This window comes from Oryctolagus cuniculus, chromosome 13 (genome assembly GCF_964237555.1).
Source record: "Oryctolagus cuniculus chromosome 13, mOryCun1.1, whole genome shotgun sequence".
Taxonomy (NCBI): Eukaryota; Metazoa; Chordata; class Mammalia; order Lagomorpha; family Leporidae; genus Oryctolagus; species Oryctolagus cuniculus.
The window spans coordinates 17,584,368-17,608,033 of NC_091444.1; the positions used below are offsets into that span (position 1 = coordinate 17,584,368).

Genomic DNA, 23,666 nt, shown 5'->3' on the forward strand with positions numbered 1-23,666 from the left:
AGGGGAACGAGGGTCTCGGTGCTGGGAGGTCCCAGACTCCCGCTGTGGTGAAGGAAGGAGAGACCCACGCCCTGGGGACCTCTGGGGCTCCCTGCTTGCCTGGCGGTCAGTGCACCTGGCAGGACAAGGAGCAGCAGGGCGGCCTCACTGGCCCTGGACTTCCCTGGGGCCAGCTGGGGGTCCATGGCTAAAGAGGGGCCGGCCCTTTGCTCCCAGGTCTGGGGCAGGCCCCCAAGTCGCCCTTAGCACAGTGCCTGTTCCCTCCGAAGGGGGGCTCCACGCCCTCTCCCAGCCGGGGGAGCCCTGGCCTCTCTCTGTGGGGACCTTGGGCTCCAGGCTGTGGCGCTGGCCGCTTGCGTGCCTTCTCAGGGCCTCTCGGTCTCCTTCCCTGTGGTGCGCAGGCCCGTCCCTGCCCTGGAGGCATAGATGCTCGGGGGAAGCTGTGTCCCAGCGGCTGAGCCATGTGAGTTGTAGTTCAGAATTTCTCGGTGTCTCCACCCTCCTGGGAGCTCCCTGGAGACACTGGGGCCGGAGAGCAGACCAGGGCCCGCGCCGCCTGGCTCCGCTCCCAGCCTTCATTCTGCTGATCCTCACTTCCCCCAAACGACAGGAAGACAACAAATCTCTCCTGAGCCGCACACCTGACCTTGAGACTTCGCAACCCCTGAGCTCTGGGTTTGGAGAGGGTGAGCCAGGGACCTGCAGAGCCCACAGACGTGTCTTAGCTACCAACACCCTGGCAAAGCAAAGGTATCTGGGCTGGTAGGAGGCAGACAACCAACCTAGGAGGGCTTCCTGGTTGAGGCCCTGGAGGTTTGAGCTAACCAGAGCAACTGTGTTACACTGTTGCGTCCACTGTCTCTTTTTCTGCAGACGCTCAGCTCCCAATGGGGACCTGGGCTGTGGGACCCCTTGCCATCTCTCAGAGGTGCAGCAAAATTGTCCCCCGTGCGCCGAGCAGAGGAGACATTTGGGACAGGAAGGGTCTCGGCCCTGAATGCCAGGGTCACTTCCCTGAAGGACCAAGGAGAGGATCGGCTGGCCTCTCGCTGGCCTGGGCCTCAGAAGAGAGAGACCGGATGCCACTGGGGCCCCATAGCAGGGGCCTGGCTTGCCTTCCCCACGCCAGCTGCAGTGTCTCTCGCCACGGGGCATTGGCAGGTCACTGCCGTTTACAATCCCCACACATCTGTTCTGAGTCACGCATTCATTCATGTAATCAGTCGTCATTCACCAAATATTTCTGAGAGCCCACCGTGTGCACGGAGCTGGGACGGCTTTGGACAAAGTGCCCCACCTCGGGAAGCATCCGCGAAGCCAGTGACGAGCGGTAGTTTCCTTTTGTTCTCGCCCACCCACGTCTGGTGGGTCAGCAGATTCTGCTGGGCCCAAATATATCCCGGGTCTGACCACTGCTCGGCACCAGCACGGTGGCCACTGACTTCTAAGCCACCACCATCACTCCCTGGGTCACTGCAGCTGGCAATTTGTTCTCCACGCAGCCAGAGTGAGTCTTCAGGGGCAAGCGAGGTCATGGGTCCCTGTTGTAAACCTGCCCGCCACTCCCAGCTCAAGGGGACGAAAAGACTCTCCACTCACTGGCCTCTGTCGCCGTCCCGACCGCCTCCCCTGCCAGCGACCCTTCCTTTCTCTCGCCTCTGCTGACCTGGCCATCCTTTGGGTGCACTGGGCACGCTGCCCTTCAGGGCCACTGCTCGCCTCGCCCCTCTACCCCTCTCCCCAATCTCCACTCCCTCTTCAGCTCCACACAAACCCTGCCTATTTGGTGGCACCTTCTTTGGTCACTCCTTGGGAAGTCGGGCCCCTCCCCCGGATATCCCGTGATCCTTTTCCTGGGGTGATGTCTGCCCTGCCCATAGGGACAGAAGCCCCTCGGGGACAAGAATCCTGGTGTGTTTCGCTGTTGCCCGCATCCTCCAGCATCCACCATCACTGAACAGGGCAGGCGCCATGAGGAGCTGTTTGGGTGCAGACGGGTCCTGTGCTCAGGCACCAGCCTCTTCCACAGCCTCCAGCCCGGTCTTGTGCGCACGTTGGTCGCTCGGGAAGCCGCTGGTGGGGGTGGTATGACCAGGCGGAGAAAAGGGCAGAGCAGGGGAGGGCTGTCCACTGAGGCAGAGGCGTTGCTGAGCCTCTGCTCGGGAGGTGCGGAAGAGACAGGGATCCAAGCAGGGAAAATGTAAAGAAAGAGCAGTGCATTCGGGGGCAGGCGACAGCCCCGGCCCTGGCCAGGGAGGGCAGGCAGGACTTGCGGACCGTGTGGCTGGCGTCCTGGCCCTCGCTCTCCAGGTCTCGGCTGTGAGCACGGAAATCAGGAAAACTCTGCCTCCTGCTCTAGCCCTGGAGGGACCCAGCTGTGGACTCATTGCCCGTGACTCCCTCCCATCGACACGCCCCCTGCTAAGGTCACTTTCAAGGTCAACAGGGCAGGGGCAGCCAAGCCCTCCCTCCTACCCTCTTCTGTCTTCCACTGCCCACCCAGCTCTCCTAATCCAACCCACAGACACCCTGGGTTCCATCCGGCCCCATCCCAGGGGTGTGAGAACGTAAAACCCCACAACAAGCTTTTTCTTGGCTGTACACTTATGTCTTTATCCCTCAAATTGCTTTAAGTTATCAGTCGACAGCTGCGGTCAAATCATTAATCCTGTCTGCACCCCAGAAGCTGCCAGTGCCTTGGCAGAGAGGAGGGGGTGGGTGCTGAGCCGGCCTTCGGGAAGCTGGGTACCGGGGACCTCCCTGCTTCCAAGCCAGCCTCCTTCTCCACCTCCCCTATGGGGGCAGGATCCAGTGCCCACTGCCTGGCCCAGCTTCCCCTCGTGCCCTAGCCCCCACCGGTCACAGCTGAATCTCTCTCTAGTGGACGTTAATGCAGCCCACGGGGAGAACGGCCCAGCAGAAGGGGCTCTGGCTGGATCTGGGTGAAGTGGGACAGGGAAGGACCCTCTCTTTTTAGGAATCACTCAGAGAAATGTCCTGTACATATTGGCTTTATCGACTGATGCTGGAATGGCCGTTGCCACGGCAGCAGAGTGCTCCCACTGCAGTGGAGGATGGTGGGAAATTCCGGGGATGTGAAAGGAATCAAAAAAGAGCCAGACAGAGGTGGCAGTAGGGAGCATCAGAAAGTTCCGGGATGCCAGGGTGACTATTTAAAGGGACCACCACCTGACTGTGGCCAGACCCTTGAAGCCAGGGTTGAGGAACTTTCTCTTCTGCCCAGAGCCATTTGGGTATTTGTAACAGCACTTGTTGGCCACACAAACTGACCAGCTTAAAAATGAGCCTGCTGTAGATTTACTGAATTTTGAGTCTTTGGCAGGGCCAGACCCAGTGATTTTGAGTAGGTTCCCACCCCTGCTTTCAAGAATGACCATGCAAAGGCCAGCGGTACGGAGGACAGAGGGGCCACTGGCACCCACGAGGTGCTCACAGAGTGTTTTCCATCCCATAAACTGGCAGGTGACGTGTCGCACAGGACAGAGTGAGGGGCACTCGGTTCAGACGGTACAGAGTGGCCGGTGCCTGTCTGTGCATAGCCATCTCTTCCTGGCTCCAAACCTGCAGAATTCCAGGAGCTGTTTGCTGAAGGAAGGGAAGGGACTTGGGGTTTGGGGGCTGTGATCCCTCCTGAGAGGGGCTACAGAGGAACGCGGCGAGGGGAAGTGACCCACCTGAAGTCCAGGGAAATAGTGAGGGCGGAAGGGAGGCAGGTCAGGTCCTGGGGGCAGAGGGCATCCAGCAACAAGAATGCACAGGTAGGCAGGGCACTGAGTGGAGCAGTGTCCCACAGTGCATCTAAAGTATTGAGAGGCGCTAACCCCAGATACGGGTCCTCGGCAGCCGTGAGGGGCTGGATTTAACCAGGGGAAGGGGCAGGACGCTTCGCCCGCAGCGTTCCCAGCCTGGATGGTAACCAGTTCCTGGTGTTTGCTAAGGAGGGATTGGCAGGTCTGATTGCTCCCGTACAGTTGATTGGGGGGGGGGGGTCTTGTGTAAAGCAGAGAGTGACCGGTGGGTAAGGATGAGGACCTTAGGAGTGATGGTTTGCGCCTTCATCACCAGTGGGATGGGGAAGAAGCGTGCGGTCATACTGAAGCAGATTTGGCACCCAGGCCAGGGCTGCAGCCCTCGCGTGCGCTGTGACGCGTGTCTGGGTCCCTCCTGGGTGCCCAGAGAGAAAGTCCCATGAGAGGCCTCCTGTGTCGGGTGCTCTCTGTGTCCTGGCCAGTTCAGGCACAGGAGTACAGGCATTCCGTGAGCCAGTTCCACGTCGCTCGGTTTCCTACCAGGAACCACAGGCCCTCCCAGGCCAGTCTGCCCCGGGGCTTCCCGGTGGGTCCTTGCACTCAGCTCCTCTCCTCCACTCCTCTGAGGCAGTGCCTCGACATTCCTGGCATTAGGACACACTCACCTGTGACGACTGTGTCCTTGCTTGTGACCTTGCTTTGCACAGGTACCGGGTGACTTGCATTTTCTGTCTGGTATTCCCTGCCACACACTGAGTTCCTTGAAGGCAGAATCTCCAAGGCCCAAGCGGGGGTCCACACGTCTTAGCACCAGCTCTCCAGTCGGGATCTCTGTCCTCAGTACTGTGGGAGCCACACATTCTCTGGGACCCCTGTCCTGGCAGGTTTTGCAGTACCTGGATCCCGCAAAGGATCATGGGAGGCAGAGTCCTGGGAGAGCTTAGGCGGGGCCGGGGCACAGACCCAGTGTACAGCGCTCAGGCCTCTGAACCCGTTTAACCAATGTGGGTGCAGCACCTGCTCCAGGCAGGGTGTTGAGAGACACAGTTCTGGCCTCTGAGAGCTCCTGCGCCCAGACACAAGCCCTCTCGCAGCAGGTGCATTGTAGTGGTTGGTGCTGGGAGGGAGAATGTGTGACCCCTGAGGCTCAGACCCCGTAGGTTAGCTACTTCTGGTAGAGTGCTTAGGGCTCTGCAGTCTCCCATGCCTGCATGGGTGTGCGTTCATGTGTGTCCATCCTGGAGCGGGCTTTGCTCTTGCAGAATTCCCCTCCACATTGTCCTCACCTCTCCTGGAAGCCGTCTACTCAGCAAACCTGGCCCTGACTTGAGAGGCTGTGGGCAGGTGTGCAGAGGGGCGGGCCCGGACCAACTGCTGCCTCCCTCAGTGCTGGCCGGCTCCCTGGGCCTGGGGAGGAGGGGCGGGAGGACGTGTGTTTAAACTGCCCTGAAGCCCTGCTTTAGTTCTGACAGGCAAGGCTCAGGGCTGAGTCCCTGGTTCCCCCCCCCCCGGCTGGCACCCGCACCGTAACACCACAACCACTGTGAGATGGTGGAGTCGGAGGGTGCAGTGACTTTGACAAGGTCACACAGGCAATTGGAACGGGAGCTCAGTCTCCCAGGAGTAGTCTTTCCTTCCGTGCCCGCAGCCCCCTCCTCTCGCCAAGCCACCCCTGTCCTACCCTGTATCCCCTACCTCCTGGGCTCAGGAGGGCCACCTGGTGCCCCAGAAATTGAAGTCCGCTAGGGTTGGAGTTTCCTGGGGGAAGAACCCCATGATGGTTTGGGGTGGGGGAGGGGCGCAGATCTAGCAACCTGGGTATCCCTTCCCCGCCCACTTCCCAATCTGTCTCCCAGGCTGCAAGGGATGCTGGAACCGTGCTCTCTCAGGCCTTTTACCTGCACCCCAGGTCTGCTCAGCGGAGCCTTTCTCCTGGACTCGGCAGGGGGCCGCCCGTGTCCTCTGAGAGCTTGCCCCATCTGCTGGACAGCTTGGAGAAAAAAAAAGAAAAAAACGAAAAAAACGGGTGGGACCCTTTCTCTCCTCCTACCCCCACCACCCGCCACCGAAGCTGGGCTCGCAGATACCTCCCCTCGCGAGCCAGAAATAGACACAGCTCTCTCCCCCACCTCCGCCCCTCGCACACACTCCTCCCCTCCTCCTGTGCGCTCCCGCCTTCCCTCCCCGCCTGCCGCGGCTCCGAGCTGCAGCCCGCAGCCTCCACCCGAGCAGGCGGCGAGGGCGCTGCCCGCGGATCGCCGGGCGGGCCGGGGGCCGGGATCCGGGCGCCCCGCACCTCCGGGCTTCCACGGGGCCGCGGGGCTTCCTTGCTGCCTTTGACTGATTTCTAAATTTTAATTTGTGTTCTCTCCGCCCCGCCCCTTTCCCCCCGACCCCGCCCCATCGCTCCGCGGCTTGCTCGCTCTTCCCTTTTCCCCGGCTTCCTTCCTCGCGTCTCTTTCCCCTGCGTCCCCGGCTCGCCTCCCCCTCCTCCCGTGCTCCCTCCTCCTGCTCGCCCCTTCTTCCCCCGGTTCTTCCGTCCTTTCTCTCCCCCGCCCCCTCCTCCCCGCGCCCCCGCCCCCGCCCCCTCCCCCGGTGCCTGCAGACGCGCGGATCGTCCATGCGCTCCTCGCGGGCAGAATGCTGGGCAGCGGCGTCAAGAGCGCGCAGCCCGAGGTGGAGCTGAGCGGCGGCGGCGGCGGCGGCGACGAGGGCGCGGACGAGGCGCGGGGCGCGGGCAGGAAGGCGGCCGCGGCGGACGGCAGAGGCATGCTGCCCAAGCGCGCCAAGGCGCCCGGCGGCGGCGGCGGCATGGCCAAGACGAGCGCGGCCGAGCTGAAGGTCTTCAAGTCCGGCAGTGTGGACAGCCGTGTCCCCGGCGGGCCGCCGGCCTCCAACCTGCGCAAGCAGAAGTCGCTCACCAACCTCTCGTTCCTCACCGACTCCGAGAAGAAGCTGCAGCTGTGTGAGCCGGCATGGAGCGACGACATGGCCAAGGCGCCCAAGGGTTTGGGCAAGCTGGGCTCCAAGGGCCGCGACGCTCCGCTGATGTCCAAGACGCTGTCCAAGTCAGAGCACTCGCTCTTCCAGGCCAAGGGCGCCCCGGCGGGCGGCGCCAAGACCCCCCTGGCCCCGCTCGCGCCCAGCCTGGGAAAGCCGAGCCGGATCCCGCGCGGACCCTACGCAGAGGTCAAGCCGCTCAGCAAGGCGCCAGAGGCGGCCGTGAGCGACGACGGCAAGTCGGACGACGAGCTGCTTTCCAGCAAGGCCAAGGCGCAAAAGGGCTCGGGGCCGGTGCCCTCCGCGAAGGGCCAGGAGGAGCGCGCTTTCCTCAAGGTGGACCCTGAGCTCGTGGTCACGGTGCTGGGCGACCTGGAACAGCTGCTGTTCAGCCAGATGCTGGGTGAGTCCTGCTGCCCCGCCCCACCCCGCCCTGGGCTTTCTCAGCTGCTGGGGTAGGCGCGGGGAAGCGCGGCTCCCCCTCTCAGAACTGTCCAGATCGAGGGACAGGGTGGGAGCGGCGTGGAGCCCAGATGTGCCGAGCTGGCCCAGCTCCAGATGTGTTACCGGGGGCCTGGGTCGCAGCTCCACCCTGGTCTCCTGGAGGGGAGGCGGCACCAGCGGCTGGGGGTCCTAGGTTCTCAGGCCGAGCGCCCTCAGCCTCCTTGAATTTCAAAGCCCAGAATCCCGAGATGGCAAAAAAAAAAAAAAAAAAAAAAAAAAATCTGGGCCGGTGGAGCCCTCGGTGGTGGTGTGGTCTGGGCTGGCACCGGAGCGCCCAGCGCTGCGAGGGGAGTGTCCGGCCAGAGCCCGGATAGAGACACAGATGTGAGGACGGCAGATGTGCGGCTGGCGGGCCCGCAGTGCCGCCGAGGCCCCACTTCCTCTGCGGATCCCGGGGGGCAGTGCGGGGCGGATTTCCCGGGTGTGGGGGTTCTGGCAAGGAGCCCCGGCTGGGGCCAGGGGCGGGCCAGCAGCCAGCTGCACGCATCTGGACGCACTCCTCCACCTCAGCCCCTGCCCCCCCTCCACCCCCAGGATTTCTGGGGCGTGTGGAAAGGTCTGGGCCTTTGCACCGTGACTCCCGGAGGACCGGGAAGCCTTTGCCCCGTGGCTGATGGAAACCGAACAGGCGGGAAGGGAGGGACAAAGCTCGCTCCAGGCGGAGGAAGCACGGAGAGCTGCTCCATTGTTCTCCGGGCCTGAGGAGTGTGTGCTGAAAGCCGGGAGCGGCTCGGGACTGTGCTGACTTTCCCCGGAGAGGGTCTGCCCCCCAGCCCCCACCTCCCGCAGAGGTCTGGACCCGAGATGTGCTGCACGCAAGGCTGCGGGGCCCGGGCGCAGTACAGCCGTGCTGGGCCGCGGCGGGACCGCTACGAGGCCGGAACCCGGCGAGCCCACGGCTGCGCGGACTTGTTGCGGGGCAGGGCTGGGATGTGGGTCCTCTGGCTCGGGCGCCTGGGGACCCGAGCCTTGCGGGTACCTGGCTGGCTGGGGGCTGGGGAGGGGCGTGTCCGTGAGCGTGTGAAGGGGCGGGGCCGAGCAAGGGGCTGTGGGCCAAGCAGCTGGCAAGTGGGCAAAGCAGGGAGAGCTGGTCCTGCGGCCCTGGAGAAGGCGAAGCCGGATGGAGTGTGATTCAGAGACTGAATCTGTGTAGGGAGCTGTGGGGGCAGCCCAGACAGGCAAAGGGGGAGAGCTGCCTTTTCTCCCTGGAGCCCTCCTGAGAGCCCCCACCTTGGCAGGCCAGTGGGGGTGGGACAGTGAGCGCAGAAGCTGTCCACAGGCAGCCTCATTGGCAAAGGCGCCAGGGGTGTGTGCTGGGCCCTGCCCCTGGAGGGGCTTACAGTCTAATGGGCGGAAGACAGACTGGAAGGAGGACTGTGGAGAAAACGCAATGGGACCTGTGATGGGACTGGGAGGGGGGCCTCCCTTAGGCGTCTCCCAGGAGGTGGTAATGGGATTGGGATGGAGGCACAGGGAGGAGCACCAGGCAGGCTGAAGACTGAAGGGAGGGTGGGGAAGGAAGGGGCCTTCCCCTTGCCCTGGGGAGGGTAGCAGGAGGCAGACCTAGCTGACTTAGCTGGCCTGGGCCTCCCGGGTCCGGGAAGCCCCAACATGGCCCGGGGAGCTGTCCTTGCAGGTCCTCCTGACTGCCTCTCAAGAGGTGGTCGCCGCAGAAACCCTGACCGGTAGCCGGGAACTGGCTGGGGGGCGGGGGCGGCTGAGCTCTGGCCCCCTGTTCCTGCCCAGCAGTTGTCGCTGGCAAAGCACACCCGCACCAGTGCCCCTCTGCTCCCTGGAGGGAGAGGACAGAGCGCCTGCTTTGCTTTCCAGGTGGGGAAGTGCAGGATCCAAGGGGTTGAGGGACAGCAGACGCTGGCTCAAGTGGTTGGGTCCCTGCCACCCTTGTGGGAGACTTGGATTGAGTTCCTGGCTTCGGGCTTCAGCCTGGCTCAGCACTGGCCTTTGCAGGCATCACGGGAGTGAACCTGCTCATGGGAGTGTTTCTCTGTTTGTCTTTCTAACAACAACAACAAAAAAGTTGAGAGAGGTCACTGAGGACCTAAAGCCATCTCTGAGTTGGTGGCGGAAGTCACAGCTCCTAGGAGACCTGATGGGGAAGGGTGAGGGTCAGCAGATGAGGGGCCTGACCAAGGGCAGGGGTCAGCAGAGCTGCTCTGATGTCCCCTCCGAAGGGCTGAGCCTCTGCTCCCTGAGGGAGGGAGAAGGGTGGGCAGTCTGCCAGGCGTGGTGGACTCTGTCCAGCTGAAAGGACCGAAGGCAGGCGGCGGCGGGGAGGGCGGGGTCATGCCCTGGGAGGGCAGTGCTTGACGTCCACTTGGTCTCTGGGGAGCTGATCCCTTCCAGGCCAGGCTTTTCGCCTATATGCAGGTGGAGGTGGGGGCAGATGGGGACACTGGGGCAGCTCTGTCTCCCGGGGCCCGAAAGGGTGTCGAGGGCTCAGGGCAGGCCCCTAGGAGACCGCAGGGTGGCTGGAGGGGAGAGGATGGCTGGCTTGCCATCAGGATGGGGGCTGAAGACACTAGGTGTTGGCCTGCTCTGTGAGCCCAGGGTCAGGTTACTCTTGCTCCCTGGTACCGTTTCAAGCCCAAGAAACTGCCAAGACCCAATTTCTGAGGGGGTGGGTGGGTAACGCAGCCCCAAACAGGAACTTTCTGGAATAAGAAGGGAGAGCGGAAGACCTGTCATCCCCTTCCCAGAAACCAGCTGGGGCCCAGATGGCTGGGCCGGCTCCCTGTCCCTTCTCTAACCTTGGGTAAGGAGGGCCTCACTGGGGGACCCTAGGAGCTTGGAAGTCTGTGGGATGGGACCCCAGGGAAACGGGCCAGCTCCAGGAATCCCAGGCAGGAGAGGAAGACCGCCGGGTCCCTGCTTGGCCTGCGTCTGGCGCGGGGCCGGTGGCTGCCTTCCCGGTGCAGAAGTCCTAATCTCTGTGACCTCCTCTGTGGCTGTTCCCTGTTTATGAACAGAAGGGACCCTGGCACGGCCCGTTCCTACCCTTAGGAATGGGCTGTGTGCATACTTAAGATAATTAAACCTTGAGAATGTCCCAGATGGCTTAAAGAGGGCCTATGTAGATGCAGAGCAATGAGAAACCACACTAGTATCCCAGACCACACACAATCTTCCTCTTCATTGACCCCAGCTGGGCCTGGGGATCTCAACCAAAACCAGTTTGCCGATGCCCCCAAGATGTTCACTTTCCCCCCTGCAATCCTCCAGGGAAAAGGCACTAAGCTCTACCCCAGGCCAGGGTGAAGAAGAGCCCAGGAGCTTGGGGTTCCTAGTCCCGCCTCTTGAAGGTGTCTGGACCCACGTGAGCGGTTGCCATGACGACAGTAGCGCAGCCCAGCCGCATAGAAAGGAGAGAAGGCAGGAAGCTGTGCAGGGCTAAGCCAGTCGGCTGCTGTGTGGTTCTGTGGAGTGTAAGAGGGGCTTCCTGCAGAGCAGGTGCTCTGGGATGATTTGAGTAGGGGACAAGGAGGTGGCCTCACCAGTGCCTTCTTATCCATGGGCGCGAGGTTGGGGGAGAGAAGATCCTGGAGGAGATGGGTGCTGGGTGCAAGCTCCCTGAGCACCTGATGTCCGAGGCTCCAGACCCACGGTGTCCCTGGGCCTTCCAGCGGTTCCCCGAGGGCTGGCAGGAGAATGAGGACAAAGGTCACGTCTGCCTTTCCCCTGGGCAGGATGCTCATGGAGTCACAGGCTGAAGGAAGAGCCATGGCAAGGTGTGGGGGCCTGCAGGTGCATGTGGTGCATGGAGAAGGAACTGGCACAGGACCGTGGGCTGGGAGGCCGCCCGGTTTCCTCAGGTCATCGCTCGCTCCATGGGCAGAATGTTTGCTTCCAAGGCTTGGCATGGCTCCTGCCAGGTCCTGCTTCTCTCAGCTGGACCTCGCCCTGTTGAGATGGCTGCAGGCACAGCCGTTCTTCTCCCAAGGCTGCCCGGCTGTGCTGCTGGGAGGGACACACGGGTGGGTCAGTTGGTCTCCCTGGCAGTTCCCTGCTCTGGGGAGAAGGTGTGGGTACCACAGCAGCCCCAGAGCTTCTGTAGTTCCCCGGAACATAAACCAGCCCAGGGAGGTGTCTTTTACCATCACTGATGGCTGCAGCCCCAGGCCGTGGGCCTGGATTGAATGGGTACCAGGAATGCTGGGGGCCAGCGTCCCGCTTATTCCTCCTTTTCCCACCCTTCTCTGCCCAGACTGCCTCTGCTGTTCCAACTGTGCCCCCCTGCCCCCTTCCCAGCCTCCTTCCCCGGCTGCTGAGTTTCATCACACACACCTCAGAGCCCCTGGCCCTGCGGGCTGACGTGCAGGCTGCTCCGTGGGTCACAGGGTCTCCCAGTCCTGCGCCAAGTGGGTGACAGACGCTGCAGTCCTGGCCCAGCCCGGGGCACAGAAGGCGCTTCCTTCTACAGGGCACGCCGCCTCCCTCAGCTTTCCCCAGATCTCCCAGATCCCTGGGGTGGAAACTGAGTAGTTGAGCCTCCCACCCAAACTGCAATTAATCCCTCTGCAGCGGCATGGGTAAGTGGGTGTTGTATTTACATACTCCTAGTGACATGGGGCTCGCCACCTTATTTTCTTGGAAAGCTCTCATTATTAGAAAGATCTTTTTTGTTTCTGTTGAGCTAAGTTTCTGTCTTCGGAGGGTTTGCCCCTGTGGGTCCAGGTTTGCTCTCTCGATCCCCACGGATCAGGCTAGCCTGCCTCTCATCAATTTCTTAGGCTTTTTTTTTTCTTTTTTAAATAAATTTGTTTTATTTATTTGAAAGAGTTACAGAGAGGTAGAGACAGAGAGAGGTCTTCCATTCGCTGGTTCACTCCCAAAATGGCTGCAATGGCTGGAGCTGAGCCAATCCAAAGCCAGGAACCAGGAGCTTCTTTGAGGTCTCCCACGTGGGTGCAGGGGCCCAAGGACTTGGGCCATCCTCCGCTGCTTTCTCAGGAGCATTAGCAGGGAGCTGGGTCAGAAGTGAAGCAGCTGGGACTCGAACCAGTGCCCATATGGGATGCCGGCGCTGCAGGCCGGGGCTTTAACCCACTGCACCACGGTGCCAGCCCCCAATTTCTTAGTTTTGAGGTCGACATCCCTCCGTGCTCTGTCTTTTCTTTCTACCTTTGCAGATTTGTTTTATTTTTCTTCTACTTGTCTTTCCTTCTGGAGTAGACCCGATGGGGGAGGACCCTGACATGTGCGCCCTGATTCCGGCCTGGACCCTGCCTCCCGCCTCCTCCTAGTGTCTGTCCCTTGGCGTGACTCCCTGCAGGGGGCCCCCAGCACCTGGCTGTGATTTCTCCTGGCCACAGCCTTCTCCCTCTCCTGGAAGCCTGGTCCTAGCCAGCGCGCGGGGGAAATGGACGCCACCTGTTTCTCATTTGCACTGGCTGACCTCCCCCCACACCCTGTGTGAATTGCCCCGGTGTGTTTGATGTCCCCGGGGCCTGCAGCCTTGTCTCTCCTGCACAGAAGAGTCTGCTGCTGGGTTGGCCCTGAGGCGGGCACCACCTCCCACACCTCCACTTCTCGGGCCTGGGCCTCCTGGGTTCGGTTCTGCCTGGTTCAGTGAACACAGAGCCATGCTCCCGTCTGGCCAGCAGAGACCAGGGCGCAGACTGGGCAGATGTCCCAGGGACCGTTTCTGGCTCCTTGCTGGAGACAGAAGCAGAGCTGTGCCAAGGATGTGCCCAGCACGCTGTCCAGCGTGGGCGCAGCAGTGTGTGCCTGTGCCCAGTGGGGCGGGCCAGGTGCTTGCTCGTTGTTTCAGTGCCTTTGTTCTCTGTGGCATGGGGGGTGCAGATGACAGAGGGGAGAAGCGCCTGCTGTTAGGGCAGACTGAGGTCCCCAGAGTCCCAAGGCCCATGGTGGTGCCGAGGCAGGGATGGGGAGGCGCGGACCACAGCCCGGCAGGTTCATCGTACCAGGGCTTTGGCCCCAGCAAGCTCCAGGCTGTGGTCGCCGCACTGTTGTGCATCTGTCTGACACACAGCTCTTCTCCAGCTCGGCTCCAGCCAGACCTCAGGGAGGCAGCCAGGGCAGCCTTGGCCGAGTCCTCCTGGAATCTATTTTCGACAACTCAATGATACATTTCGGGGCCACAGCCGGCTGTGGGCGGGCCCTCCACAGTCTTTACTGGCAGCCGCTCTCACTCTGGCTTCTTGGGGCGCTGTGAGTGAGGGACGTGGGAACCAGGAGCAAGGATAGACCCAGGCCTTGTTGGGCTGCGCGTGCCCCTGGCGTCGGTCCCCATGCAATTGCAGAGTTGTCTGGAAGCTTCTCTGTTCCAGGATAGTCTGGTCTGGGAGGTGGCGTGTTACAAGCTCCGAGTGCTTGCACAGAGTACCAGGATTGTAAGCCATGCCCTTGGCCGAGTAGGAAGATGGTGGAGGCTGAGAGCAAGACTTAGGTGAACATGGCAGCGGTATTGGCTTGATGGGCTCCGTGACCTATGGCACACACACCTAGAGGGTGGATGAGGTTAGTGGCAGGGTGTGAACACGGGTGTGCAAACGTTCCCGTGGGTCAGCATGCCCTTGGACACGCCAGCCTCTTGCACACGCACACGTACTGAAGGTGTGCGTCTGTGTGTCTGTGTGTGTGTATGCAAAAGCTGGGCAGGTTTGGAAGCCTGAAATACGACCAGAGTAGAACCAGGGTGCTGATCCCTCCCCAGAGGCAGGACACCGGCTCCCTTCGCCCTCAGCGGCCTGCTGCACAGCCTTTCTCCTTTTGAGCTGCCACAGGGCCCAGGAGCCACCCCTGGGGCGCTCTGACTCTCCAGGGGGAATCGGCTTGAAAATACAGTAACCCACCAATAATCACCCACGTTGCCAATCGCTTGGTCTGCGACATGCACTGCGCCTGTTCCCTGTCACTGAATGTCCGTAATCTGGTGATCCTGGGGCTTACAAATGAGGACACTGAGGCACTGAAACACAGGACGGCGCCCAAAGCCAGGAAAGCAAGTGAGCGAGCAGAACCAGGGCTTGCTCTTGCACCCTCTGATGCGCTGCTTTCGGGAGCCTCGGGACGCCCCGAATGCCGACTGGGGTTCCATTGAATTTGGGAGCAGCTTGTCGGGTGATCAGTGTGGACCATGCCGTGTTCCCGAGACGGGCGCTCTGCTGGTTTCTGACCAGCTCAGTGAGGATAGAAGAATCCCAGGTTGTCCCAGGCTGAAGGTGTGAAGAGGCTAGAAAGTGCCAGGGCTGCTGCCACCGCCACGCAAGGCAAAGCCGACATCTGTGTGCAGGGTGGGAAGGGAGAGGCCGCTCCCCGGGAGTGATGTGGCTGGGCAGCAGAGCCGGGGTGGGGGGTGGGGAGGACCGGAAAAGAAGGGGGGAGGGTAAGTGTGGGGCTCAAGGGCGCTGTGGAGAGGGGTTCTGTCCCGGCTGGGAGAGGCAGTGAAAGGCGAGAGGAGACTGGGGAAGCAGGGTGGGGTGGGACATGATGGGGACGCAATGGCCTGGGGCAGACGTTTGGGTGGAGAAGCACAAACCTGGTTTGCCCCAGAGGGTCCTGTCTGCTGGTCCTTAGAGGGGTTGCACGTTGCTGTCCTAGCCCCTGCGGTGTCTGCCCTGGGGGAGCCAGCGAGAGGACGCTTCTGGGCCCAGGGGTTGTCGCTCCAGTCAGCAGCAGCTCTGCATGGGCCCCACTGCCGAGGTGCAGGGATCAGGGCTTCACAGCCCCAGCCCCGGGGACTGCCCCCTCAAAGGCAGGCCCACCCCCTACAGCAAAGCACGAACCAGCTGTGCATTGCCAAACCAAGACCTCAAACCAAGCTGGGACTAGGTGGAGTTTTCCAAATGGGTGTCTTTCAGGTGTAAGTAAGGTAGGGTGCCCATCTTGCTTGTTCAATCCAAGAAGCCTTCCTGGAGGAGCTGGAAGTTGGACAGCTATTTAAAGAAATCAGAAACACTTGACATAAGGAGAGAAGGCATCCCAGTCATCCAGCTTTGTTTCAATGAGGGTAGAAGAAACAGGGTGGTCCTTCAGGGAGTGAAGGAAGCAGGCAGTCCTCGGGTTGGAGGGTCCACGGGGTCAGGGCGCCGCCCACCTTAAACCCGGGTCTTTGTCTCCCTCTAGACCTTTGGGATGCCACCAGGCTCTTCGGTGGCTGTACCTTGGGCATGGCCATGGCATTTGGTGGTTACAGGATTTGGATTTGCCATCAGTCTAGGTGTCCCCAGAGGGTGGACACAGGTGTATCCCCTGCCCCGCTGTCTTAGTACCTCTGCAGGGCCTTGATGGGGACCTGGGTTCCAGGGGCTGCAGCTGGGAAGGCAGCAGTGCCCCCCCCCCAGGCCAGGGAGGTGAACAACCCAGGGCTGCTTGGCCCCCACTGCCTCCCGCAGCCGCAGCACCTGGCCTTCCTCAGCTGCAGGGCTGGGCTCAGTCCCATGCTGCCCACCTGGTCGGGTTTGCTCCTGGCTTGGCATGCAGCACAGAGGGGCTGCTGATGCTCCTGCCACCACCAAGGGAACTCTCTGCTCGGCACCCCAGGCCTGCTGTAGGTCCTACAGCACAACCTGTGACTATGAGGCCGCCGAGGACCTGGCTGCAGAGTTGGGCTCCCTGGAAGGAGGCACACAGCTCCTGAGACTCTAGTCGGGGCTGGGGCCTCTACAGACCAGCAGGCCCCTTCATCCCGAGGGCCTGTGGGGGACCATGCAACACTCACAGGCTTGTCTGGCTCACCCCAGATTAGCAACAATAATGAATAACATTTATTGAGCACTCACTGTTTGCCAGCTGTGTGGAGCGCTTTGTTTGTGTAAACCCATTTCATCCTCACTATGGGATGTTGTTCAAGGTCATGTGCACAATGTTAACAGCCTTCCTAGGCGCCAGAGCTGGAGGAGCCCTGGGTTATGCCAGATGTTAATGCTGTGGTTGCTGGATTGTGGACGGCTCCAGAAGAAGGACCCAGGGGGATGGGGGGCAGAGGGAACAGGCGAGGGCTCAAAAAAGCATTTGCCTGCTGATAAGGAGTGTCGAGCGTGTTGAACGACCCGTATGGCCCTGCTGAGTGGTAACTCCTCTGTGACACGAGACTTAGATGCCAGGCAGCTTCAGGGGTGCAGAGCAACTGGGCAAGTTCACGGTAAAGCTAAGATCCCACTGAGGCCTGATTCAGGCTCGTACGTTAGCCACTGGAGCCTGCTGCACCTTGCACGGCGTGTAGCCGCTCTGTGCTCTCCTCGCTCTTTTGTGATCCTAGAACCCCTGGGCCAGACCTGTCCTGTGGCAGCCCTGATGGCCCAGGCCTGCGAGAAGTGGTCCTCTCCGGCTCGGCCTGTTTGCTGGGGTCACAGACTGCGTGCGGGCAGTTACAGCCCAATGTCACGGCTGGTGCTGCACGGTGCAAAGCCCAGGGGGCTGCAGCCTGACCCTTGGGGGAGGCTTCCCAGGTGGCCGCGAGGAGGGTAACAGGAATGGCCAGGGTGAGTGGGGCTTGGAAGGCCGTCCGTCTGAGCTGAGCCGTTCCCCTGGTCCCTCCTCCCTATGAGCCCTGATGTGTCACTCACTGTGGGTCTTGAATAAGCCACTTAGTTCCTGAGGCTCAGCTTCTTTGCTGCTAAAACGGGGATTAGACTCCCGGGCCGCCAGCTCTGCGTGGGGAAGGGCTGGCGCTGCTCCTGTCTGCCCCGCCTGCGTCTCAGGGCGCCTGTCGCCTTTCTCTGGCACGCTGGCTCCCCGCTGGGTTCTCGATTAGATTGCCCAGAGTGCTCCAGGACATAGCCCCGTGGAAGACCCCAGCACCCATGAGAACGGTGTCTGTCACTGACTATGTGTTAGGCACCAGGCACTGTTCTGAGCAGTTCTTTTAATCCTCAGGACAACCTAGCAAATTAGCTACGGTTTTTTCCCCCATTTTATGGATGAAGAAACAGAGAGGTTTGGTGACTTCTCCAAGGTCACACAGCCAGGAAGGAGAGGGACCTGGGCATGGCCCCCTGTCAGTCTGCCTTGAGTGCCTGCCTCCCTCACCTGTGCGGCTGCGGGAGCAAGGAGAGCTGGTCTTGTGGCCTCCCACAGGCACGGCAGGCCCTCACACAGCTGCCCAGACCTTTTATTCTAAGCACGGGGGTCACACCCTGAGCTCCCCTGGAAGAGCTCAGGGGTGGGGCCAGTGCTGTGGGGCAGGGGGTTAAGCCACGGCCTGCAGTGCCAGCATCCCATATGGGTGCCAGTTTGAGTCCCGGCTGCTCCTCTTTCGATCCAGCTCCCTGCTAATGCACCTGGGAAAGCAGCAGGAGATGGCCCAAGTCCTTGGGCCCCTGCACCCACATGGGAGACCCGGAAGATGGTCCTGGCTTTGGCCTGGCACAGCCCTGGCCGTTGTGGCCATCTGGGGAGTGAACCAGCAGGTGGAAGATTCTCTCTCTGTCTCTGCTTCTCTCTCTCTCTCTCTGTAACTCTACCTCTCAGGAGCCCTGTGTGTCTCTGCATCAGCCTCCCGCCTGGTGCTTTTGGCTGTGTCAGAAATGTTGGAGCGATGCTCGTCCCATGACCACCTGGGGCAACAGGAAGATCGGCACATGTGAGGGTGTGGTCAGCTCTGATGCTGTCTGTTGATGGCCTCTCAGGACCCCTTCCTCATCTGTGTGTTAGGGCGGCACCTGGGGGTGCTTGTGAGGGTTAAATAGAACAGCCAGGGCAGCGCGCCTGGCACGCCGAAGACGGTCGATACGGTTTGTCTGGTCTCGCCTCCCCCGCTGGCCCACAGACACCATGTGCTTCCTCGTCTAACCGTGGTTGGCCCGCACCCGCAGGCCGGTGGTGACCGGTAGTCCCAATGGACTCCGTGCATAGACTGGTTCCCGTCAATGGCTGTTTCCATTTCATTTCAGCTTGGTCTCGGTTGTGCGTGGATGTGACGGGGAGAGGGTTTGTGACGGGACACGCAAGTGTGGCTCATGGCCAGAGCTCGGGGCCCAGGAGCTCGGTTTATGGGGCGTCTTCACCTGCTCCTGTTCTCCCCACTGCTCTTGTCTGCACCTGTGAATGACCCCCCACCACTGCCCCAGGCTGCCTTCTGCCCCCACTCCGTTTGCCATTACATGGCTGCCCACAGCTCCCTGCCAGGTTGCCTGGGGAGAGGGCGAGTGGGCTCTGATTGACCCCATCGCACGGACTTTGTCCAAAGTTCTGAAGGTCATGTCAGCTTGGTGGTTGTTGATCATGAGGACATAACAGTAGCAACTGTGTGAAAAGTGGACAGACCGTGGGGTGTGGAGGAGATTGTCAGAGGGGCCACGCACCTTTTGCTCAAGCTCACTGCCCCTTCGCAGAGCCCGGCTCCCATCCAGATGAGGGTGGAAGCTGACGGTGACTCATTTCTGGACGGGGCGCTGCATGGCGATGGCCTCATCCTGCGCCTGATTGTTCCCCGTCTGCCCTGGGTCCCTTGAAACTGTCCCCAGCCTGTCCACTGGCCAGCGGCCCTTCTGGTGGCCTTTAAAGCAGGTTCCCCCCAAGGCCGAGGCGTGAAATTGCCGCCGTGGCTGCATCGTCACACAGCTGGGAGGACATCTGGGGAGGAACAAGGCCAGAACGCCCAGTCCCTTCCTTCTCATGGGGGAACAGGTGTCTGGGCTTGGTGTTGACCGTGGTTTCTCACAAGCGTGGGGCTCGGCTGCTGGGCCTGAGAGAGTGCAGTGTCCGCTCCCCATCGGAGGGGGAGGAATTTGCCACAGAAGATCCAGCCTTGCTTTTGAGCCAGGGGAGGCCAGCCTGGGCCTGGGCAAGAGGTGGAGTTCGGCCATTTTCCCACACTCTGCATGGGGGTTGAGTTTCCTGCTGAAACTGTATCTCTGGACCACAGTGGTAAAGTTCTCAGCCTCTCAGCACAAGCTTTGCAGCAACTGCACAGCCGAGGTCATAGCTCTCACTGCCCGGGGTGCTGGGGGATGGACACAAGGGCTAGTGGCCAAGTGCATCACAGGCCGTGGGGCCGGGCAGATCTGACTTCAAACCTGGCTCTGCATTAACTTGACTTTTAAATTTTTTAAAATTTTTATTTATTTGAAAGGCAGAGCCACAGAGAGAGGCAGAGGCAGAGACAGAGAGAGAGAGAGAGAGAGAGAGATAGAGAGAGAGAGGTCTTCCATCCACTGATCCATTCCCCAAATGGCTGCAATGACTGGGGCTGGGCCAGGCCAAAGCCAGGAGCCAGGAGCTTCTTCTAGGTCTCCCATGTTGGGTGCAGGGGCCCAAGCACTTGGGCCATCTTCCACTGCTTTCCCAGGCCATAGCAGAGAGCTGGATCGGAAGTGGAGCAGCTGGGACTTGAACTTGTGCTCATATGGGATGCCAGAGCTGTAGGCCAAGGCTTTAACCCACTGTGTTACAGTTCCTGTCCCAACTTAGCTTTTTTAAAAAAGATTTATTTATTTGAAAGTCAGAGTTATGTGAGAGAGGGAGAGAGATCTTCCATCAGCTGGTTCCTTCCCCAAATGTCCACAACAGCCAGGGCTGGGCGAGGCCAAAGCCAGGAGCTCCGTCTGAGTCCCCCCACATGGGTGGCAGTTGCCCAGGTACCTGGGCCTTGTCATGCTGCTTCCGCAGGCACATTGGCAGGGAGCTGGACTGGAGGTGCAGGAGCCAGGACTCGAACCTGCGCTCACATGGGATGCCGGCATTGCAGGTGGTGCCTTAACCCGCTGCACCACAGTGCCAGCCCCTGCGTTAACTAGCTTTGAGATGCTGGGCCCTTTTCCTCTCTGAACTTCAGTTTTCTCGTCTGTTAGGTGGATCACATGACATCTGCTTCGTGGGATGGCTGTGGAGATGAGTGGAGGGGAGACTCCGCCCTGCACTCGTGCGTGCGCTCGGCAGCTGGGGAAGCAGGGGTCTTGCACAGGGAGCCCTTTCTGTCCTGCGTTTTCCTGGACCCTTCCTCCCGAGCCTCAGCTGCCCTCATCCCGCACCCTTCCCCCGCCCCACCGCCAGGCCCTGTCTCCAGAATGCCCCCTGTCCTTGGACCCTGCCTGCCTCGTGTGTGCCGTCTCCTGGCGTCTGAGGCCGCCAGGTGACCGGGTTGTCAGGGCCTGCCTGAGTGAGCTGAGCCTGCTCCCCGGAAGCACCCCCGCCCCACCCCCAGGCTCCTTCCTCTCCCGCAGACACGGAAATCAGCCCTGTCAGTTTGTGCGCTGTCTGCATGGGTTTTGCATTTGATCGAGAGGCGCCAGCATGCTCCCACCCACGGATCTTCCTTCCCCGACTTCTCCTCTCCCCAGGTTCACCGGAGTTCTCCCCGCCCTCTCCCTTTGCCTGGCTGGGAAGTCATCCCGGCGGGCTCCCCTGGCTCCCTCCACCACTCCTGCAGCTCGGTTTCACCTCCATTTCTTGCATGATTTCTGGGGCCAGCTCTCTGCAGGTTTTGCCCGGGTGCAGCCTGCTCTATTGGACCTCCACCACCACCAGTTCCTGGGGCGCATCGTCAGGAGTCCAGCTGCTGGGGTCCACCCTCCCTCTCCGTCCCCGCTTACCACCAGTGCTAAACATTTAGGAGACCAGCAGGTGCAGAAGAAGCAGCTTTGAGAAGCCTCCTCCTGTGTCATCTCATCTTTCTGGAGGGCCAAGGGCGAGGGCCACAGGTGCAAGGTGGCAGGGCAGCGGGTCCCCATGGCTCCTCGCTCGGCAGGGAGATGGGGAGATTTTCAGAACTGCTGGCAGTCCCACCCCTGCAGACTTCAGGAAGAGGCTGGGACTGCCGCTGCCTCCTGCTCACTCCCAGCCTGGCCGCAGGCCTGCTGTGCTTCGCAGTTCCTAGCAGCCTGGCTGCAGGTGCACTTACCTCTCAGTTATCCGTGCTAATGGAAAAGTAAGAACAACCTTGAGCTGCCCTTGGGGTTTCCTTGTCTGATTTCCTTTCATCCCGACTGGTATCCTTTGGATTCCCTGAACTGTGGAAGGGAAGTGATGGAACAGGGAGCTGCACTGGCTCCTTGGATGGGGATACGGGCCAGGGTAGTGGTCGTGGGCTGCAGACCCCCTCTTCTCAGCAGACCGTCGTTCTGGTCCTCCTGTCCCTGGCCGCACTGGGCCCTCTGATGCAGAGGGCTGGGGAGGCCAGCACCTCTCACTTGCTTCGTGGCTCCCATATGTTCAGGGAATGCAAACTGACACTAGCAGCAGCCTGAGCCAGACGTAATTGGAAAGGGAATCTGTCCCCACCCCCACTCTTGTCTTGCCTCCCTCTTTAGCAAAAAAAAAAAAAAAAATCATGCATTATCTCCAATGGCTCTGTATATAGGAGACATAAGTCTGGAAGAAAAGACAGATGGGGTGGGGGATGGTGGTGAGGGTGGCAGAGCCCTTTATATCCACGGTGGGGAGACCGGGAGACGATGATAGTAGCAAGGGCTGGGGTTAGACCCGAGGAGCGAAGGGTGGGGGACGCCAAGGCTCTCTCCCTCGATGGCCATACCAAGGAAGCTGACGTCCTTGGCTCCCTCCGCCCACAGCCTGGAGGATGGGGAAGCCGGTGGCACTGGTTCCTCTCATCCTCATTCCTGCTGAGACCCTGAGGGTCTGCAGACTCGGGGGCTTGGGGTCTCTGGGAGGCATGGTCCTGTGCGCTGCACCGGGATGTGCAGAGCCAGCAGGCAGCCTCTCTCTGGCGTCTTGCTTATCGGGATTTCTCTGAATGGGATTCAAAAAGGAGAACCAAGGATAGAAGCAGGGACAGCCAGCTCCCTGTCCGTGGAGCCAGGCTCCGGGGTGAGCTCAGGAGCCAGCCGTCCACCACCTGAAGCTGTGGGGCCTGCTGAAGAGAGACCCTGCATTTGCAGATGAGGACGCTGGGGCCCAGAGAGGACGAGGAGCTGGCTCGGGGTCCCTGGAGCTGGCCTGGCCCCCACTCCAGCAATTGTTTCCCTGGAAGTTTGGTCAAGACGCCCCCTTCCTTACCCTGTCAGTTTGCAGTTTTGCATGCCCTGACTTGGCATGTGCAGTGGGTCCTTGAAACAGAGCTGTGGTCAGTCCTGTTCCCACCTGGCAGGTGTGCAGGCTGGCGCCGGTGGGGCCCCGGGCGTCCTGAGGATGGCAGGGCCGGTGGCACCTCCACCGTCACCATCCCGTCCCCTGTTCAATAGATGAGGAAATGCAGACTTTGCTCAGAGCCACACAGCCAACGGCCAGCAGATCCAGGACCCGGCTGCAGGTCTCCTGGCTCCCACTCTTGTCTGTGGTCCTTCTTATTTTAGATGTCACCCTGCGGGCGGGGAGGCGGGAGGAACACACTGCCCATCACAGCCAGGGCTGCTGCTGGCCAGATCTGTGAACACTCAGACTGTGTCTGCTGAGGTTTTGGGGTCAAATAACAATTGCACCTCTCCCGGCCTGGGGCTTTGAGGCCAGTGGTCTTAGGTGTGAGCGCCCTGCTGAGGACTCCTGGAGTCTGGAAGGTTGCCTCAGTTTCCCTCATCAGACAAAGGAGGGTCGAGACGGCAGGAGGCCAGGAAATGAGGTCCGTGGAGGCCCCTCTCCAGCGAGGCGGGCAAGGGTTCGTTTTGTGGCTCACATCCCCGCAGCCCAGCAGCTGCCCGCCACCCACATCCCAAGCCCTCGCTGTACTGGCCTCGTGGGCGCTGCGCTTCCACACCTCTTCTGAGGCTGAGGCTTTGCGAGCAGGTTTGCTAATGGACCTGCCGGGCCGTGGGCCAGAGGCACTGGCTGTGGGCCGTGGGCCAGGGGCACTGGCTGTGGGCCGTGGGCCATGGCCCCGGCACTGCTCATTTGTCGGAGAAGCTGTGGAAGGCAGTTTCTGGGGACCGGGCCTCCAAGGGGAGGTGAGATTGGTGCTGAGGACGGACCTAGCCCAGCTCTGGGAGGGTGGAGGCTGCTGGGGGCTCCCTCTGTGGTGCATAAAGCAGGTGCCCGTTCCCGCTCGCCTGCCTCCCTCTTCTAGGCCCCCGCCGTGGTGTGGACAGCAGGGAGCCGGGCTCCTCACGGCATCTTTGTCGTCAGCGTCGTCGTCATCTGCGTGCGCTGTTTCAGAGTCACCCTGTGCACCCCCGTGGAGCAGAACCACAGGCGACATGCTGAATCCCAGAAAGCGTGTGCGCTCCTCGGGAAAACACGAGGCCACTGCCTGAGCCTGGTGGCCCCTGGGGTCGGAAAGGAGAGACGGTGGCTCAGCTGGAGCAGAGCGAGGCCAGATTGCACCCTGGTTGCAGATTGCGACCATCCGTGGACTGGGCTGGGGCCCCCTGGCATCTGCTGTCTGTTGGGCATTGTTTGGCCCTTGAGGGTACAGCAGTGAACAAAACAGACGCATTCCTTGACTTTGGGGATGCACAGGTCTGTGGGAGAGGCACCTTTAGCAAGCAGTCACTGAGAAGGAACCCTCCGTTCATGCTGGGT

At 61.1% G+C, this 23,666-nt stretch overlaps 1 protein-coding gene and 1 long non-coding RNA gene across 8 annotated transcripts in view; one reads left to right on the plus strand and one right to left on the minus strand.

Annotated features, from left to right (window-relative positions):
• Positions 1 to 23,666, plus strand: part of NAV1 (neuron navigator 1) — a 232,671-nt gene that overhangs the window by 79,160 nt on the left and 129,845 nt on the right. For 6 of the 7 annotated variants that reach the window (XM_051820452.2, XM_070055083.1, XM_051820454.2 and 3 more), the window contains exon 4: positions 6,376 to 7,173. The exons of the other annotated variant lie outside the window; for it this stretch is intronic. In XM_051820452.2, coding sequence (XP_051676412.2) covers positions 6,376 to 7,173 — 798 coding nt within the window. The remainder of the gene's footprint in view (positions 1 to 6,375; positions 7,174 to 23,666) is intronic. 7 annotated transcript variants of the gene reach the window in all.
• On the minus strand, positions 2,996 to 5,799 carry LOC127483419 (uncharacterized). Its single transcript, XR_011381331.1, has 2 exons — positions 5,669 to 5,799; positions 2,996 to 5,177 (listed from the first exon to the last, which is right to left on the minus strand). It is a non-coding gene; the product is annotated as an uncharacterized lncRNA (long non-coding RNA).